Below are 20,462 nucleotides of genomic sequence, written 5' to 3' on the forward strand. Positions count from 1 at the left end.
GGCGGTGACGGAGGTGCTGGACAATACATTTGCTACCGCCGTCACATATTATAAAGAAAATTTGAATCCTTTTGTCTTTAACATGTACAAAACGGTTGTTCCCTACTTGCCCACTTTCAAGGGGGAGTATCTCCGCCTAGTGCAGTACTTTCCCGTCTTAAAAGAAGAAGAAAAGGTTGGAGTTCACTTGTCCAAACTTTCAAACTATTTTTGAATCGTTCATTTTAGGCTAAAGCTGACACCAAACTGTATTTTTTGTTTATTGCGACAAGTCTTGCGATATATTTGGTAAAAAATGAAGCGTTGATAATCTTTTTTTACTGCTTGCTTATTTCAGGTGTTATACATTTATTTTACGAAGAAACTCTACTTGTATTATCAAGCAAATTTAAGACAACAATATTTAAACAATGTTAAAAGAATTTTTAAAACAAAAGAATAATTAATTCTCGTTCGCACCTTCATCCAATTTGTTTATTAAAATTAACAGTTTATCAAGGAAAGAATCACGGCTACACACATCTTACATTTTCCATTTTTTTCGAAATTTTTTTAAGCATTCCGCAACTTTCAGAATTTTAAATGTAAACATAACCTCAAATTGGTTGCGAATTCCGTAAATTATTTCTCCAAACTTATAAACTGTAAAATGAATAATTTGCGCCGGATCACGTACAGTGCATTACAATGTCGCAAACTGCACCAGACTTGTAAATTACGAAGCGGCGATTTCTACGAGCCCGATTATTTGGAGGTAATCACGAACGTAACCTCAAAATCAAATTGAAATTGGTTTTCAGGGGATGAAATCAAAATTTCCCATGTACGACACGTTAAATATCCAGTTACGCGGCTACGAATTTTCAGTTTTAGAGAGTTATCAAAAATTTGTGCACAATCTTATGAAAAACATGGACATCAATGTAGAAGAGGCATGGGGTGTCCCCCATCAAGAAATTCAAGTTACCACTCTAAAACCCAAAAGCGAAACGGTCAACGCTCAGTATAATCTTAAAATTTATGAGAGAACTGTCCAGATTACTGATGTGGTGTCAACTCAGGTGATAAATTGATGATGTAAGTTTTGTAATTTATAGAAGAGTTGTAGCTGCCAATTGTGTTGAGAGCGCTGGAAGCGAGCACGCCCGCGGGGGTTACTGTACATGTGGTGCCTCATGAAGAATGGCATGAGGAGGTCAGATATGTGCCTGATACTGAATTGAAAGCTCTTAAACAAGAATTGGATGATTTGGGAGGCCCTCTGAAGAAAAAATAATTAGGCAGTATTTATTTTATTTGGCAATAAATATTACAGTTAGGTATTCTGGTTTAGGCGTTTTATTTCTTGCCCTGCATCCCTATTTGTAATTTTTTTAAATTGGTGCGAGACGTCAAATATGCGTTGCCTATTTTGCGGCGTTTAGTGACAAACCAAAAGTCACCAAGTAATGTTGTGTCCAGGAGAGTAAATCGCATTCAAAATGCATTGATTTTTTAATAAATTCAGTTCGTGCGAGACACGCATCTCCGAATCAGGTATTTTTTGATGATTACGTAATTTCTGCCGAGTTTTTCTATCAAGTGCGTCCATTAATTTTGTAGGTTATAAATGATGGGTTGAATTTGTCCAAAACTGTTGAAAAATGGAGCTCAACATAGAAACGGCGGTGCGCATCTGCCCCATAGGCTTCACAAACTCGGACATGGTGTGCGTGCACGGCGACACCATGAACAACACCATCCATTTGGCCAACTCCCAAAGCTACCCTGTCAATCACGCTCTACCAATCGATTGCTGTCAAAATACCGTCTTCACGAGTGCCGTCGCGCCGCTAGTTAACTACTTAGTAGAAGGTTGTGACGTTTCTGTAGTGACTTTGGGCCAATCAGGTACTGGCAAGTCATACACTCTCTTAGGTCCTGGCTTCAACTGTGCTTCCAGTGAGTCGGAACAAGGCATAATTCCGCGTTTTATCCGCGAAGTTTTCATCAAAATGAAACAATACCGCGATCGCAACTGGTCGGTTCACATAACTTGGTCGCAGATTTGCGGCGAAAACGTTCAGGATTTGTTAGGCGTGGGCAGTATCGAATGCGGCAACATCAGCGACGTTTTCCAGTTGATTCAGTTGGGCATGTCGAATATCGCCCCCAAATGTGCGCACACTCTGTTCACGCTGACCTTGGAGCAGCAATGGGTGGTGGACACCACCATCCATCACCGCATCGCCACCGCTAGCTTCGCCGATCTTGCGGGGAGCGAAAAAGTCTTGGTTTACGACAGTAACGGCATGATGCAAACCATACCCACAGATCTGGGCATACAGACTCTGCAGAGGTGCATCATGACGCTCTCAGAGACTTGCGGGACTCAGTACAATCACTACAACTTCGTGCCGTACACGCAGTCCGTTTTGACGACTCTGCTGAAAGACTCGTTCGGGGGGCGCGCCAAAACTCTACTGATGTGTTGCGTTTCGCCCTTCATCCAAGATTTCACCGAGACTTTGTACACTTTGCAACTGGCGCTGCGTGCCCAGATGATCAAAAATTTCGTCACCATCAACTCGTACACGACTTTCGAGTCGCTACAAGAAAATTGCGACGTTTTCGGATTGCAATTTGCCGCCAACCAACTTTTGAAGTTGGTGTCAAACGCGGAGGAACTCTTCCAAAGACTAGTCGCTAACGATATGTTACCCAGGAGCGAGCAAGAGCAGATTTCTCAATGGTTGATGCTCAAGCAAGAATGCGAAGACTGTCTGAGCGAGAACTCGGAGCCGCATCGGTCGCTGGAACGGATAGAAGAAGAGATCGAAGGCAGCTACGAAAGCAGCGAGAGCGAGGCCATTGAAGAAGAAGAGAAGGAAAGTCTGTTGGATAAAGTTCAAGGTCTGATGGAGGACTTCAGGGTTAGCACTGATAAACTGGTCGCGCAAGCGAACGCGTCTAACGTTAATGTGAATTCTTGTGCCAAAGAGAGCGTGAACAGTTCGAATAATGAGTATCGCTTGAAAGGGGCGAGGGGTCGCAGAGGGAGTATTCATTCCGCCGAAGAACTAGCACCGGCTTTGTCGCTAAATACGTCGAAGATTAGCGAAGAGTTTGTCAGTCAAGAAAGTGAGAAAGTTGCAGAAGCAACGCATCTCACGTACGAGACGAAGAAGAAGATTCTCAAACAGATCGTGGCGGCGCTGGAGTTGAATCAAAAGAAGATTTCGGATCTCGAGAAGACGATCAAAATGAAGGAGAATCTGATGGAGAGGTTGCTCCAGCATAAAGACACGAAGTCGAGCGCTCACAACAAGTTCGAACAAAAGTGTCAGATGCTGAGGAAGGAGTACAAAAATGCGGAGTTGAAGTTTCTCCAAGCGCGACTTCAGAAGAATCACCTGTTGGAAGGAAAGTACAAGAATGAGGTGGTAGCTCTGGAGGAGAAACTCAAAGATACGGAATCTCTGAAGAATCTCACGGAAGACGGGAATAAATTGCTGGAGTTGGGAAGCAGTTTGCACACTTCCAAGAAGCAGTTGGAGAAGTTGAAGAAGTACAAACAGGAGAAGGAGAAGTACAAGCAGTTGTACGAAAAGCAAATCAGGGAGGAGAAGTTGAAGATGAGCAACAAAGGGAGTTGTGATAGTTTTGAGAAGCAGAAAAGCCCCGACATGAAGGCCCTCGCTCTGTTCAACAAGTCCAACACGACGATAGATTCGAACGTGTCGCTCACCACCGAAGAATTGGAGTGTTTGAGACACGAGATTCGTAATTTAAGGAAAACCAGAGATTACTTGTTGGAGTTGCGGTGCAAGATCGATCTAAAGTCGCAGAACAAGAAAATCCTGAATGAATCTGAAGAGCGCAAGCTGTTGCAGTACGAAGAGGCCGTAGAGGCGATAGACCTGATAATAGAATACAAAAACTCGATAATATGCGGCCACCAGCCGTTCAAAGAGTTGGAGGAGCAGAGCGACAAGATGCTGATGGAGCGCTTCCTCAAACTGAGCGAGACCGAAATGAGAATCCTGCTCCACAAGTACTTCGAAAAGATCCTCGACTTGCGCAGCAGCAGCAAGAAACTGGAGATGCAAATCCTCGACATCGAGAATCAGCACGAGAACATGGCGTACAGGGTGCAGAATCTGAGTCACACGCTTCAACTGGTGCGGTCGGAGGCCGAGAGACGAATAGTGTCTTTGCAGCAGCAACAGGAAGAAAAGCTCTATCTGGTCTTGCGGAATCTGGCCGGCGAGGATAACGAGAACGTGAGGAGGGGGAAAGGGTCCAAGCACTCGGCGGTAACGGTGCACGTGGCAGGTGCCAGCAAACAGGTGGACAAAAATAGATTTATCGCCAAAATCACGAGGTATAAACAGGAGACGGTGCCCAGACAGTTTCAAGCGGTGGTTCCGGCCTCGCCCCAGGCCAAGGTCACGATAGAGAAGAACAAAATTATTCTGCAAAAGACCAACAAGAGCTAAACGATCAAAAATCGCGTGGTCTTGTGATGGCTGTTTTTATCAAAGGGCTAGACGAAAATGGTTATCGCAAACACTTCGGTATCGTTAGAATCTAATTTATTTCCATTTAAATTTAGCTGTAGGACAATAATGCCAAGCAGTAGGAGCACGATATGGTATATCGGATGAATGTAGTTGTTTTTAGTTGTTAGTTACTAATAAATGTGATTCTAATTGTATATATTGTCTTGTTAATCGAATTAAAATAATGAATAAAGATTAGATCTAATTCGAGCCATTTTTATTATGACAGCTTGCAACGTTAGATAAGGACATGATTTCTCACTCGATTGGGTCATTTCACTGATCGTTACACGTTTGTTTAATTAGATAGCACATTTTCCGGTCTTGTTTGTTTGTGTTTCGTTCAGAACCCCGGATTAATTCAAAGATTATTTTTATTTTGTTGGTGAATTTGCTCGGACGGGTCCGTCACGTTGGCACCGCGATCGCGTCCTCCTCTTACCGCGTCGCCATCAGCTGACAGTTGACGTTTGTGTGTAGCAGTGCAACCCCTCGCGCTCAAAAAACCCCGTGATAAGCACTAGCAGAAAGACAACCGGCCTGTCATTTTTCAACATGGCAGAAGTAGCTCCGTGCCGTACTAATGTGATGGTAAAATTTCGTGTTTTGTGTTGTTTCTAGTGGTGAGCGAGAGTGTTTCCGAGTGCGACGAACGAGTGACTTGACGCGATGGCGGACCTAACAAAACCGCCACTGAGTGACATAAAACATCCAGAAGAAGTGGTCAGAATGGCAATGAACGACAGCCTAAAGTTTGCCGTTCTAATTGGACTGATTGAGGTCGGACAGGTCTCCAATCGGGAGGTGGTCAACACGGTGCTGCAGCTGGTAAGCTGGGGAATGGGGGCCTGGTGCGCGCCTCGACCGCCGTGGTAAACAAACGGTCCTGAAGAGGCATCTCGGCGCTGACGAAACGTTGTTGTTTTGCCGGACGGAGAGCGGAGGTGGGCGTGACGTTTCCACAAAGCTACAACGTGTAACTTAATAACCGGTGTTGCATTGTCAATATGTACCTGTCCTTATCAATAAGTCGCATGTCTGTTCGATCCGTCCGTTGTTCTATTACTTCTTCATTAGCGCCACTTTCCTCCTCGTGTTGCCTCTGTAAACAAATTTTTCACGCTCGATTTGCCCATTCGACATTGCAACATCGTGCCACTTTCCTCCAATAATAATGCTCGATCATTCTCTGTTTGTAGGTTTTTTTTCCACAGTTCGACCTTGCCGTTCTGATTGATTATTCCGCTGTTCGCTGGGTTTCCCTTTCATCAAAAATCCGTTTGTTCCGACCGTAATTGATGTACATTTGAAGAACTCGACGATTTTTCTCGCCATCCCGGTCGCCTCCTGTCATTTTCGAATGTTGTGCGACGGATCAAGCTCAGACTCCGACTTGGGATGTCGCGGCAGATGCGATCGCAATTTGTTTTGAAAAGTCAGTGTCGCCCCGGGCGGCAACAAATGTCATCATCAGGAATGACAGCGAGTACGCCGCATGCGAATGCGACACTCATTATTTCTCGTTATTTTTCCGATTTAATTGTTGCTTATCGGTTTTCGAACGAGAAAAAATGTTGAAAATGTGCAGATCTAAATTGCTGCAAAATATCCAAGGACGGCGACGAATGTGTACACCGTAAAAATACCACGAGAAATCTGGCTCGTGAGTCACTTGCTTGCTTTTATTGCCGCAAAGTGAAAATCGATAAATAAATAAGTAAAAGATTTATTAACGAGTCGAGACTAATTGAAGGAAAGTTTTCGTACGTTTAAAACGAGATAAAGAGGCTGTTAACACCTTGCACATAAAAACACAACAAGAATTCATTGGTGTTTAAGGAAATAATGGTTTAAAAATGTTTTTCGACTGTTTTTGTTCAATGGAAAGCAACTTTTATTGATGCGATAATTGTTACGTACAAACTCGTTTGTTATCAGTAACTGATAAGCGTACGCCTAGATTGCATTTGTTCTTCGAAATGAAGTGGCGACGGTAGATGTATAGATAAAACACTGTAGGATCTATTTTATTAAAATAAAAAGTAGTAAACGCTCAATTTTTTCACTTTTGTACATTTCCATGACATACAAACGCTTAAATTAATTTTTATTTCTCAAACCATTAGCATCTGTCCCACAAATTTTCTGTTGGATTCAGGTCCGGTCTCTGTTCTGGCGATTTCATCACTACAATTCGTTTTGTGAAAATGACGACATTTTGTTTGTGCGAGCACCATCAACCCATTGTGCGATTTTAAAATGTCCCAGTGTTTTGCTTTACGCAGCGAATAACAGTCTGTTTGTGTTTTAACTTTTGTCTCGGTGTTGTAAACGCAAAAGTGGATCGCGGTGATGTTGGAAAACACAAGATTTTTATGAATTATTTGCGTTTCTGTTTTATCACACTTCATGATGGCTGGAGTCAGTTTTATCGTTGAACAAATTTTACCAAAACGCTGCCGCGTGGATCTCTAACGTTCGGATATTAAATTCCTTCAATTTTCTGACAGAACAGATGAAAACTCAAATTTTAATTGGATTAGGTATTTACTTTGTAGAAACTCGAAGTTGTACATTTTTATTAGTGTTGTAAAATACCCTAAAAACGTGGAAAATTCAGATAAAACGTCTGACATCATCACTAGGTAATTAGTTTTGCAGTTTCACTCGCGATAAGAAAGGAATTCGATAATCCGAAGCGTGACGATGTTGTAACTTTTTCTATAATTTTCCTCGATGGTAGCAATTTTCCAGATTAGATTCATCTTAATTGCGTATCTTAATTAGAACATTCTGCATGCTGACACGAGGTCGAGGACGATTTAAAATTAATTTAATTTATCTTGACTTCCTCAAGAATGCGCAAGAAAACCCACATCGTAAATTAGAGCAAAGCTGAGACACGAAACCACCCCTTTGAAGTATTTACTACTTAACAAGGAAAGTTTGGTCGCTAATTTTTTCAACTTGTCGAGTTTCTAGGCACTCACTCCAGAGAGAGAACAAAATTCAATTTCTTGCCTTTTAAAATAACATAAACGGAAGAAAAAATTGACCGTCAAGATTGCAACGTAATTATACATTTTTGGAATATTTTTTTGTTGGTGCAATTAAAATTGAACGAGGGTAAAATTTCGTAAACGCAGTTCGCTATCGATCGTCTCGTACAATTAGGGGATGGAATTAATCAATCAGTGGAGGTTTTTTTTTTGGCGTGGGAAGATTTATTTTCGGCGTAAAAAAGTTCAACCCTCGACGACCACCAACTACCCTGTCGAGTGGTTCGCTGGTACGTCTGAAGAGGCGATTTAAGCAATCAGAGGAACCGTAAAAAGGCGAATTAAATCGTAAGGAGTCGACGAACAGGAGCGTCTCGTGTCCTTTAGCCACCCCGCCTTCCAGATAAATTACGAGATAATGAAGGCATTAACGTTAATTGCATAGCCAGAGCAGGTGCATATTTATTAGGCGAATTAGTTGGGGCACGAAATAAGCCGGGGACGGCTAAACGGTCGCCGTCCCCGGATTTATGATCGGCATTAGCTTCCAATATGTCGGAATCGAACGAGGGAGGTGACAGCCCGGAAGCCGGAACCCGAAATTAATTCGTACATCGCATTGTGTACACGTTGATCCGGACAAAGCGCGCCGAGATAAAACGGGAGGACGCTGTGGCGGCGGTGGCGGCGGCGTTTTATCGCCCAGCGGAGATTTCGTTAATTTGTTGACGTGGAACGGGCAGGAAGTTTGCCGGGCCAGGATTTTTTAATTTACGAGAGACTTCTCAATTTTAATTATCACCGCTTCGACTTTATTCCACCCCCGAACGATTAACAATGTTAAATAACGTCCCGCCCCCGCCGTCCCTCTTTCGCATTTAAATTTTCGCCCGATCGCGGTGCTCCCTTCGTGCAGGGTAATTTGTTGGCGGAATTTGACGTGGGACGTCATGGGTGAAAAGATGCCGCCCCCGGGCGGATTAAAAGTTGCCAATGCAGCAACGCGGAACCGGCAAAAATGACGCGAGGGCCTAATTCGATCAGGCGAAAGGGGTCCGCTTTGAATTAATGCGGGGAGAGTTCAAAGGTCGCATTCCGGAATGTAAATATTGAGACGGCATCGGCGTTATTAAGATTTCGTCAGGTCGTAATCGGGTTAGGGGCGAGTTTTGATCGCCGCGGGTCTTCCGAGGGGCCTCGGCGGGGCTTCGGACGCAATTAAAGTCGCACCATTACGAAGAGTCAACGCTGCAGCAGCGGGACGAGCGCCAGGATCGATGGTCCGGCAGAGGAGGCTCCTCCAGGAACCACGAATTGATCCAGTTGTGGGTCCTTTCTTTTTGTTGTCCCGAATCCGAAACTGATTCCTTTATTTTCGTTAAACTGTCCCGACCCTCAGGAGAGGCGAGTGTCGGCGCGCCTGATTGGGGCCGAGGACAGGACGATCCTTCGGTTTTTCTCTTTGTTGGCCGCCTGTTGGTATGTTGTGGTCTCGCGAACGCCGTAAATTGGCCGTGTTTGGCAATAAATAGCGTAGGAGAAGAGGATTCCGCACCCGAGAGGTGTGGCCCTACCAATCGATTCCACCGTAAACATTTCTGGAGCGACCGAGAAAACAAAGCCGTCTGATCCAGTCGCTCCCCGGACTCATCTAAATTTCATCCCTTTCATGTCGCCTCACCCCATTGTTTATCTATCGCGACGTGTGTCGGGTGATCAGTTCGGGCGGTCGAGCACCGTTTAAAAAATCACCGCAAGGGGTTCACGGGTGAGTGCTTTCGACCTTCGCACCACTCTCGAAACGTCAAGATCCCGGCAAGAAGAGCTAATTGACGATTTTTTCGCGGCGAATCCGCAATTTTTCCCGTCTGTTTCTTGGGCCCCAAGCGACGATAATTTCCGAGATGCAAATCGCCAATTTACGATGTAAACGCTCGAAGTTGGAGGAATCTTCGTGGCGGTCCAACCGCAACGCGAAACTTATCGTGCGTGTCGGGGGCGGCGAATAAAAAATTTACCGCGCGATCTCATCGGTCCGCAAAAGTGTACACGGGGACGGCGATAAAATCCAGATTTGTTCCGTGGACGGTGCTCTCGTTTCTCGATGGTGCTTAAAAGTGGTCGGCCGTAATTTTTGCACATACCTACTAGGGGAATTATTGAAAATCGATGCCGGTTTCTATTCTTGTTGTTGTGTCAGGAGAGCTGATCAAACATTTGTCCGCTCGAGTCGTGTGCAAGAAAAGGGATCGTAGAGGGTCGGGGGCGGCACCACTTCCTCCGGAAAAACTCTCGGCGGAACAGCTGGCGCGCGCGTCTCCGGTGGAAAGATGTTTTTAATTGTTTTTATGTTTGCGATAGTTTGGGAGGCATCCGCAGAATGCAATAACGAGAGTGCAGAAGACTTTGGAATTAGTTCGGTGTTTGTGCCCAGGAATGAAGTATTTATTGGCCGGGTTTAAGACACTGTTGGCAGCAGCGTTCTCTTCTAAGTTGCGATTTGTAGAATTTCTTGGAAAAAATAATAATTTGCTAAAGAAATATTTGGACAAGTAGTAGAAGTGGAATATCTAGGGATAAAGATCTCTGGCGACGGAAAAGTGTAGAGGAGACATGCAGAGCTGAAAGAAGGCCGGAGACAATGATCCAAAGAATATTAGAAACAGCAGAAATGAAAATGTTAAGGGAGATAACAAATAAGATACTGAGAGATAAACCAAGGAGTGAAAATATTGGAAAAACGTGTAAGGTAGATAATATAAATGAGCGGGTAAGAGGAAAAAGAAAACCCGAGCACTGTGGCCAAGCGCTTCGCGCGCCACTTTGCATTCGGAAGGTCCCGGGTTCTAACCCCGGTGCCGCCTGACCAGGTGTGGGTTTTTTTCAGAGGTTTCCCCACGCCATTACATCGTGGTATGAGCACAGGTCTCATATCACAGATAAGGCGAATGCTGGGTCAGTATCAACCTCTCAGTACCTACCACCTTCCTTCCGCACCCATCCTCACCGTACCCATCCCGAATCTTCCCGTCAGTGTAGCTGAAAAGGCTCTGGAAAGCCTCAGCAGCCCCGACCCCCTTCGGGAGGGAATGAAAGATGTATGGAAGAAGAAAAGAATGGACAGCCATACAGAAAGAATGACAGGCAACAGACAAGTTACCTAACGGAAGATCTACAGGAAGACCAAGAAAGAGGTGGTGTGACGATATCTAAATAAGAGGGCAAGAAACAGGCAGTTTGCCTACTAACAAGAAGGAAGAGGAAGACGAAGAAGAAGAATATTTGGGTGTCTTTCAGTTGTCCTGGCGGCTGCGTTAATCGTTCCAGCATTCGCCGCTCCCGCGTTGTTTTTTGTCTTCTCGTCGGCCTCCCCCCTAGAAAATCGATGGCCTAACTGGGTCCCGTTAGTCAGTCGAGACACGCGTGGCTTTTATTATTTTTTAAAATAGCCGGGTCTTCGCCTCGTCTCTTGACGAACTCGTCGGAGTTAATTGTGCAATCTCCTCGGGTCGATTTCGTGCCGGAAGGGCGAATTTTTTCCGGTGGGTATTTTCGGCAAAAAGCCTCCCCCATCCGGTCCCTCCGTTAATTACCATATTTCGGTGTTCTTGCGCCCGAGCCGGGGCGGTAATTGTTCAGTTTTTGGTCGTGAAAGGCGAAGAATCTCGACCTGGCGCACCCACCCACCGTCGGCGTGGGCGGCAATCACCGCCGACCGCACCGCAACAGACGGGGCTCATTACTCCGGCAAACGGAACGGAGAGGAAAAAATCGTGACGAGGTTGTTGCGGGGCAGGTTCGGTTGGAACGAGCGGGACCCGGAGGAGGCGGCGTCGTGCGCGTTTGTGCGGCGGCGACGTTTCCGTTCGAAACGTCGTTCCAGCTGGTGGGCGGCTCGGAATGGCGGAAACGATCGCCGACAAAAAGTCGGATTTATTATTTTTTGCGGACAAAGTAAAAATCTCTGTCGCTTATAAAAGCATTACCGAATCCGCTCGGCGGCGACGCTGTTGGCGTTGTTTATCGCGTCTCGAGAGTAATTCGATCGGATCACGGCTGCACTCGATTGCATATTAATGTTGCACGTGCTGGAGTCGAGGCCTTCGAGGAGGCGGCGTGTTCCTCCCCCGCCTCCATTTTCGTATCGCCGCTCGAGAATCGATGAAAATCTAAAATCTGTCAGGGCGATTTCCTCCCTATAAAAGGTCAACAACTTTTGCAAATTTCCGCCGAAAGGGATGGCGGATGTTCTTGTTGTTTGCTCGCTCGTCTAAATCTTTTTCCACTCGGTTTACTCCGAAATAATAATTTTCGGGTGGGACTTTCTTTTCTCTCTTCGGTGTTTAATTAATTGCGAAGCATTTACGTAAACACGCCGCCCCCTCGTCACCTATTATTTTCGATCACGAACCGTGCTCTCTTCCGGATCAGGGACGGGCACGTCGCAGCATCATCAATAATCTCGTCATCCCATCAATATTTATTGGCGCGGTGCAAGTGTAACGAACAATGCGCCGCCCCACCGACACCACACAAAGGACGGCCGCGGCCCCATCGGGCTCGGTTACTGTTTTATTCAGGGACATTGGAGCTTTTGCGATGACACCGCACCCTTTCCCGGCACGGCCAGTTTCATCTACATATAAATACCAGGAACTGGTGAAAAATGGACGACTGGGTGGTTTTTTTTCCGGTGGAAACAAATTCGGTGGGGCGGCAGAAGCTTCCGCCCTCGACTCATCGCCCAGTCAGATTAAAAATGTACTTGCATTCATTCTAATGAAAAAATGTACCTATCGTACATTTGCAGAAAATTGTTTAAACAATTTATAAGGATTATTAAAAAGTTGAATTCGAAAAATATGGCTTCATGTAGAACTCGGAAAAAATATCTAAAAAATTCTGTCAAAAAATAAAATGGAGCTACAATTTTTTTTAATTGCTTTTAGTCTTCTCCGTTGTCAAACAACCTCGTAGGTAAAATTTCGGCACATTTTAAAAACACACCCTGTATATCATATTTTATAAATCGTACACCAATGCGGTTTCCTGGTTTTAAAGCACATTTCCTATAGGTTACTTCGCATTGGCGTACATTTTATAAAACATGATGTATTAGGCATTCACGATCTTTTTGGGACCGAGTTGGCTATGACCATCTAGTGATTTTGTTGGCAGTACCTCGGTGATAACTATATTCCCTAAAGGAAATTGACACTTTTTGTGTTAGGTTAGGTTGTTTTCAAATTAAGGTTATATTATCTGAATAGGTACATTGTTGCCGGATCTCTTAAATCTGGTCTATTTTTTTTAAATTGGAAGTAACATCGTTTAATGGAAATTTTTTGTCCTAACAAAATTATTTTGGCAATTTTCACTTTTCCTTTGGCCAAAATTAATTATTTTTACACACTTAATACATTATTTCCTTTCTTACGAATATTATAATAATAAATCTGGCAATACGGTGCCAAGAAAATGTCGAACAGACACTGACAGAAAAAAAAGTTGCATTCGTTGCATCACTGAATCAGTTGGTCCAACATGAAAAGAAAAAATCATAGCCAACTCTGTCCCAAAAAGATCGTGAATGCCTTATACAGGTGTATTTTTAAAATGTGCCGAAATTTTACCTACGTGGTTGTAGGACAACGTAGAAAACTAAAAGCAATTTAAAAAAATTGTAGCTCAAAAAATAAATGTCATTTTATTTTTTGACAGAATTTTTTAAATATTTTTCCCCAGTTCTACATGAAGCCAGTAGCTCGTGGTTAAAATATCTGTACAACTTTCAATAACACCCTGTATACAATAAATTACAAATTATGTATACATACATACAATAAATCTAGGGATTATTTTGTACTTACTATAAATAATTACTGCCAAATTGTTTATTATAGAAAATTAGAGTAAATAAACAGAATGAAAGAAATATTGTTTTCTTTCACAACCATTCAGTAATAAATTAATAATTGATTTTTTTTAATCTTGTTGAAAATCACTCCTGATTGGCATCGAGAGTTTCCTTGTTGTATTTCAACACTATATGATTTTTTTCAGAATTTTTAGACAAAATTCTTGCTGAGCCTGTACGAACGGACGGATCTGGAAGTAGCGCGAAATTGGATTATTTCGCGGCGCGCTTTTGAAGGTCTCTCACGTGCTAACTGTAACAGGTACATTACGTAATGGAGATGATCAGGTGGGTGCAGTCTCAGCTCGAGTGGACTATCCGAAACTCTGGGTATTAAATGACACCTGATAATAATAGGGGATGATTTTGGGTAATATATCGGCGCGGTGCTCCCCGGAAGCAATTGTCCAATTCTGGGAGTTCCTTATAGAGGGTCGAGAGCAGTTTGATGGGGTCCCTGACAGTTTTATGAGTTATATCCCGGTCCACGGGATGAAGAATGTCCGTATGTCGCTTTGGAAATTTTCGGGATCGATGCCGTTCCGGACGTGTGCGTCTGGATTTAATCAGGGTGTGGGGGTGGGTTCACGTTAGACTATACCGTTGCCGATTTGTTTGCGTTAACTCGGTTAATGTGTTTGTGTTATTCGGGGTTGCGCACGTTGTGCACTCGCCCCGGATTTATGGCAACAATTTCCATCCCGTCGATTGAATTTGGAGATAGGAGACGTCAGTGCAAGAGGGTACACGATCCTATCGATCAGGTTCGTCGACGTCGTCCTCTGTTTTATATTTAGAATGTGTGTTGCCTTTTTTGCCCTCGGAGGGTCGTTCGAACCGGAGATGGTTTATTAATTTGGTAATTCCCCGAGAATCGATCGAATTTTGACCTCTCTGCTCAATGTTTATGTTAACGCGGCGTTCCACTCCCGGGGGGTGGAATTTCGCCGGGGGACTTTGTCGCTGTCGAGGCACCGCAACGCTCGAACTTGTCTCAGGATTATCCATTCGGATCCCGGTTTGTTCAACAACTTTCCTCTAATCTTGACGGAATCGGCGATACGGATGCGCAAATTACGCGAAAAACACCCATTCTGTTTTATCGAATTCAATTTGAGATTTCGGCCACGTGTCGGGGGCGGTTCGACCGCTCCGATTTCCATACACTCGCACCGATTGATTCGCATTACGTAAACGCCGTTTCGGAACCGATAAACTGTACGTCTTCGGTGTTTCGGGGGTGGATAAACTGGGATATTCGATGAGGCTGCTTTCCCTTATCGATCTCTGTAGGGGCCGGTGTTCGTGCAAGTATAACATATTTCAACCGGGCAAAGTCATCAGATTAAAAAGGTTAATTAGTGGTGATACCTCCAAGTTAATTGTTTACAGCCCCCCCTGGAAGGGGTGCGACACAGGAAGCTGGATGACAATCCGCCGCGAAAAAAATCCTTCCGGTTTATTATTGGTCGTTTGGCGCCTCTTTACGACTCGTTTTACTGTAATGAAGGTGCCTTTGTGAAACCCGAACAGAATTACTTTGTTTATTTTTGATACGACGAGGAATTCGATCCGGACACCTGCAAATGGTCAACAGACACCGCTTTCGTTATCGCCTCTTGTTACGCGAAGAATGTCGGAAGTTTTGGACAAAACGACACGAAGACGCTCGCGTCTAGTAGATTAGTTTAATTGGGGTTCATTATCGCGTCTATTAGGTTAACTGAATCAAAGCACATCGTGAAAGCTCGCGAGAGGCGTTCGCTCTCCTGAAACGTATCGTTTCGGCTCGTTCTTTTCTCCCGTAATGGGGCACTTAACCTTTGAAAATTCCTTCAAGATGCAGCCATCACACACGCCATAACCGCGTTAAATAGCCGGAAGGGTGCGCTTTCAGCTCCGACTTCGTGATTAGTTGCCGCAATAATTAACGTACTCGTATGACTCCTGCGGTCGCCGTAAAAAGCTCGAACCAGCGCAGCTTCGGCCGTAATTAATTAAATTGCCATTTACACGGAACCTAATTAAATTCTTCGCCGGTCGGTGTAGTTCTCTTGCTTCTTTATTTAAGTTGTCGGCGCAGGTGTTTTGGCCGTTTCTCACCTCCCGCTCTTATCAACTTTTCAACAGGACGATTCGGCTTAACGTTTCGTGACATTTCACGATTAAACGAGGGCAACAGCCGTGTTCGTGGTCGATTCCGACCCTGTTACGCCTTAAATGTGACGTGGATGTGGGTTCAATTGCTAAATTAGCACCGCCGGGAAAAAAACGTCCGTTTGCGAGAAAACAGACATGTTAATGCAGGTCCGTAATCGAATCTGCGGTCGGGAGTTATGACACGGAGAAGGAAATATGGCGGCGGCGGCGGTTCTTTGTCAACCGGAGCAACATCATGCGCTCGTATTTGTTGGCTCCTGTCTGTTTTATTGAGTGGAAGATATTGTGTTCGAGTAAGACGCACGCCGTTCGGGACCAAGAATTTATTCCGTCTGCTTTTGCAGACAATTTTAAAACCGAGCCGCGGCCATCGTGTGTCGGCGAAAGGTTTCCTCTTGAATATTTTATGCGGCATGGAAATGAAATTTCGCATTCGCTGCGGCGGCCACGACAAAATGGTGGCCTCACCGGAACCCGGCCGGAATGAAATTTGCGGTCAGTCGGTGTAACTTCGCCGGCGAACTTTTAATTGAATTATTAAGAATTTTTTTTGCGTGATCGATCGACGGGTGCAAACGTACGGGTGTGATGAAGTGTTAAACGGCCGGACAAGCCGAGAGGGACCGTCCAGATTGATCGAGACCGCACAAAATCCAATAGAATCGTCAGGAACGAGGCATCTTTGTCGGCAATTACGCCGCCCCCGGAGGGTCGACTCGGTCTCCGATTGACTAATCAGTTGTTGGATGCGCAAACGAAACTTTGAATTTTTTACTCGTCCCCCCTTCGAGGGTAATTGACGATTCCGGTGGTTGTTCGACGATAGCGGCTTCTTTTTAGTGGGGCGTAAAACCCTTTAGGAGCGGTTTTCGCACAAAGGGATGAAAAGCTCGTGTTTTGGTCGTGTCGGCCGTTTGTCGTCTTGAGTGAAAACTTAGGAATTCATTAGGACTTTTGTGTCGGTTTCTACGGTCGAGCTGGCGTCGTAAACGCGACGACTTCCCCGGCGACTCTTCGACGCTCCTGCATCTCAACACCGAGATTTAATTGTTGGAAACTTGTGCAGTTTTGCGAGCGGCGGGGTGGTTTTTCATCCGAGTTTGTGTGTGCTCGCATAAATATTGACCGAGCAAACACCGGCGCTGTATCGCCGATCTGGATGAAGGGTTTAACCGGAATATATTTGCCCGCATTTGTACCGATCTTTGCAGTTTTTCCGAGCGCCGTTTATGTTAATTAAATCTTTCGTTCCGCAGATCCAAACGAGAACGTTAAACACGTGTGGAATTCTGCAATTTTGCGTGAACCCAAAAATGAGAGCGTTGTCGGGTGATGTGTTAAAAACTCGAGAGCGTCGCGAGCAACTCCTTTTTAATATGAAAGAATTCCTATTCGGCGGTTCCGCAGAATTTTCGGCATTTTGCGCATCTCTATTGACGCACTTTTTTCCCCTTTTATTATCTTTGACGTTTATTTTACATTACGCAGCCTATGGAATTTCTCTTCGTCACGGAAAATGAAACATTTAACATTTTGATCACGATTGTTTTGTTTGCGACATCTTTCGTCGTCCGCTTTGTGTTTTTTTTTTACTTATTTTTATTTTCCAGCTCGGTAGTAAATACCAATATTTCTTTTCTGTCGTTACTGAACTGTTCTTTTCCCGTTTTGTGAATTTTCAACTTTGTGCCGGTTTTTACTCTCCGCCATTTCACGTCATTTGAGATTTTTCCAGTGGAATTAAAATATCAAACTGAACAATCGCAAAATGCGGTTTCTCTGCAGGCCTATCAATTTTTTACACTTTTTTTTTTTCATAATTGAGCCGACTAAAAGTGTGTCCTCATTAAAAACTAAAATCCTTCGTCCTGAACTAAGCGGATTTTTACTTTCCGGGTGCAACTCTAAAATTCGGCTTTTCTAAAGCTCTCCGACCGGAAATTAATTCTCAACGGTGGAGAATGTCCAGTCGTGAGATGGTTTTTCTCGTCGACTTCCTCGCCGATCTTTTTCTGTATTCGTTTTTGTGCCGGACATACTGAAAACTTTCCAACTAATGTATCTCTCGAAAGGCTCGTTCATAATGCACGAGATTTATGAGTCCGGTGTTAACACACTTTGCTACACCTGACACCGGAAATATACGGTCCTGGAACCTCCTCGAAGGGGTCCCGGATTTGTCCGGATCCGATTAGAGCATCGAACGGTGACGTTCTAACGCCGGCGAAATATGTAAACCGTGAATTATGTCGCCGCCGAGGTTATATCTGTTTAAGCGTTGTTTACAGCCGGCGGCACACCGTTAATTTCCTGTGCATTAGCGTAGGCGCCGCCCCCAGGTGCGTGTGTGCCGCCGGAATTTTTTCGTCGGCTCGACGCAAACCACTCAACGCCCGTAATTAGTTCCACGATGCGGAGTATCAAGTTATTCGGGCCGTCCCCGCCGCTCGGGGGAATAATAGGAGGGTCGGGATCGACCCTCCGTCCCGCCGCCACCCGTTCCTTGTAATTATGAGTCGATGATGCTTATGTGCCGCCGGATCCGGCGCGCCGATTTTATTCCGGGCCACTTCACGGTTTACGGATTTTATTGCCGTTTTCTTCCAGGTTTATTTTTGTCACGGGGGAAATCCATTAAAGTGTTACGTTCTGAGGGGGTGGCTCTCGTTCCTTTCCCCTCTCGTTATACGAATTGTCGGACGGGATTTATTATTTTTTAAACGAGAGAATCGCGAAGGTGTTCGACGACGCCGCGCCGAAACGTCTGAATTTATAATGGGGATTTATGGAGCGCCGCGACGCTCACCCCCTCACCTTCAACATATTAAAAGCCGGCACGAGATTTATGTCTTTCGGGTAAGCTGTTTTCAATTTGACTTTTACGGGTTTTTTTGCCGTCATACCTACCTTGATATTCGTAGGAAGGGATCGGCCAAATTTAATTAAATAAACGTTTTTTTTTTTTTTAAGTTGGCGTACGTGCACAGCTTAGTCGAGACACGATTCTCCCGGAATCGATAAACAGGTGTATGAATTGTGCATCGGTACATGTAGGGGGGATCAATGAAGGGCGACCTCGACATCGCAACATAAAGAAATATTCAATAGTTATACCACGAGTGCACCTGAATTGTGCAACTCTTACGAAGTAATTTTTGAAGTGAATGGCACAAAAGTCGGAGACACAATCGAACCGTTTCGAATAGCAAAAAGCACTCAGATGAAGTAGAAAAAGAAAATTGTTTGCGTTAAACACAAAGGGATATTCAATAACCTATTGTCGTTTTTGTGCAAGTGACATTACGTATTGTGCGCAGCGCCAGCGGCCAAACGGGGAACAGCTCAAGAGTGTGTTTTTGGTGCAGCCACACTTTTATGTAATGTGATGTAATTATGAAGTATTATCGTTTAATGTGTTGCCAGGCAAATAATGATTTTTAATTTCATTAACCGGCGTAATTGTGTCGGGTTCGTGTATGTCAGCATAATACGGCACCCTGTGGGTGCGTTTTATTTATTTGCATAATTTTTGTCGTGCGATGGAAAAAGTTAGTGACAAGGATATTTGCATTTTTTTATGGCCAATCTCGCACTTTTGGAAATGTCACGTTTGTGGAAATTAAATTTCGATTTGTTGGGTCCGTGGGAGAGCATTTTCTGTTAATTTTTCATGATGCGTCCGATGGTCGGTCCGGAAATGGCCGTAACCGAAGTGAAACGTGTTCAAAAGGGGCTCGTATCTCGCGTGAATTGAATAATATGACGCATCAAGACGCCTAATGTCGGCCGTATCTCTCCGGAGCCGTGGCAATTCCGGAGAGGTCTCCGGACGCGTCGTTTTTCACCGTTTTATAGTTTAACGATTTTCATAAATCGGCCGAGTTTCCCACAATCGCCCCCCGTAATTTCCGAAGATCGACGCCGGCCGATAATCTCTTAGTTGGGCGTCCCGGAACGGCCACTCCGGGTCCGACGTCCGGTCCCCCTTCAAAATTTAATCTACACCTCCGCTCTCGATGCTGATCTGGCCGTGGCACTCGGATTAATTGATTTTTAACGTGATTGAAGACGCGATCCCGTTTTTTCTTTCGAAGATTCCCTCCGAGCATTGATTAATGAGAGGGCTCCGGTCCCGGATAAAGAATCTCGCGAGCGTTGTCTGTTCCGGAGAGAAATACGCTGCTCCCGACTCCGGATCATTAATAATCGGGTCTAGACGGGGTCTCCTTTGTCTGATCGGTTCCGGTGTTGATGCGTGCGATCTTCGGCGAAGTCAACTTTCGTGGGTTTTTTCGCGAGGACGCCATCCCGCGGTCGTCGCGCTCACCATCGCTCCGGGAGGACGGCTAGCGACATCTCGCGGCGCGACCGTTCCGGAAGCTGGAGTCTGAAGGAGGAGCGCGCTCCGAGTTGGCGGCGGGTTGCGTCGTCGGCTCGCAGGTGGCGTCGGGGTCGGTTCCGGCCGCCGGAATCAATATCTGCAGATGGAGCTTCATTAATAAGGGATTACTCGGCGGATTATGTCGAGGGGGATGATTGTTTTCGATGAATACAGGTTTCGGGTGTTAAAACGCGCCAGCACTCGATGGACTCAGAGATCTGGGCGAGAGATTCGCCTCCGGAAGTTAATCCGTGTCTCATTTTTAATGAACGTCGTCGGGGCTAATATAAATGACAGTCTTGGGGGTGCGAGGCCGAGGAGGAAGCGTCTTTCAGACGGACGGTTAATTAAATACCCGGGGTTCTGACACAAGGGAATTAACTTAAAAACTCTGAGACGACGTACAATCGTGAGAGACGGAGTGTTTGTTACTGTTTTGGAGACGGTTAATTTCGTCGTGTGAC

At 45.0% G+C, this 20,462-nt stretch overlaps 3 protein-coding genes and 1 long non-coding RNA gene across 6 annotated transcripts in view; 3 read left to right on the forward strand and 1 right to left on the reverse strand.

The window, feature by feature from the left end:
• Positions 1-456: 456 nt before the first annotated feature.
• mRpL48 (mitochondrial ribosomal protein L48) lies at positions 457-1,327 on the forward strand. The gene is made up of 3 exons (XM_069050449.1): positions 457-754; positions 801-1,061; positions 1,109-1,327. Exons 1-3 carry the CDS (start codon positions 650-652, stop codon positions 1,274-1,276), a joined length of 534 nt encoding a protein of 177 aa, XP_068906550.1. The 5' UTR covers positions 457-649; the 3' UTR covers positions 1,277-1,327.
• An 86-nt stretch (positions 1,328-1,413) lies between these two features.
• cos (kinesin-like protein costa) lies at positions 1,414-4,746 on the forward strand. The gene is made up of 2 exons (XM_069050434.1): positions 1,414-1,536; positions 1,603-4,746. Exon 2 carries the CDS (start codon positions 1,644-1,646, stop codon positions 4,476-4,478), a length of 2,835 nt encoding a protein of 944 aa, XP_068906535.1. The 5' UTR covers positions 1,414-1,536; positions 1,603-1,643; the 3' UTR covers positions 4,479-4,746.
• Positions 4,747-5,007: 261 nt separating this feature from the next.
• The window catches only part of rg (rugose), a 164,831-nt gene continuing 149,376 nt past the window's right edge, over positions 5,008-20,462 (forward strand). For 2 of the 3 annotated variants that reach the window (XM_069050419.1, XM_069050420.1), the window contains exon 1: positions 5,008-5,369. In XM_069050419.1, the coding sequence (XP_068906520.1) occupies positions 5,211-5,369 (159 nt within the window). In that variant the 5' untranslated portion in view covers positions 5,008-5,210. The remainder of the gene's footprint in view (positions 5,370-20,462) is intronic. The other variant, XM_069050422.1, reaches the window with a different exon arrangement.
• LOC138132798 (uncharacterized) lies at positions 5,088-5,856 on the reverse strand. Its single transcript, XR_011160183.1, has 2 exons — positions 5,555-5,856; positions 5,088-5,508 (listed from the first exon to the last, which is right to left on the reverse strand). It is a non-coding gene; the product is annotated as an uncharacterized lncRNA (long non-coding RNA).

The sequence above is a fragment of the Tenebrio molitor genome, chromosome 6 (genome assembly GCF_963966145.1).
Source record: "Tenebrio molitor chromosome 6, icTenMoli1.1, whole genome shotgun sequence".
Taxonomy (NCBI): Eukaryota; Metazoa; Arthropoda; class Insecta; order Coleoptera; family Tenebrionidae; genus Tenebrio; species Tenebrio molitor.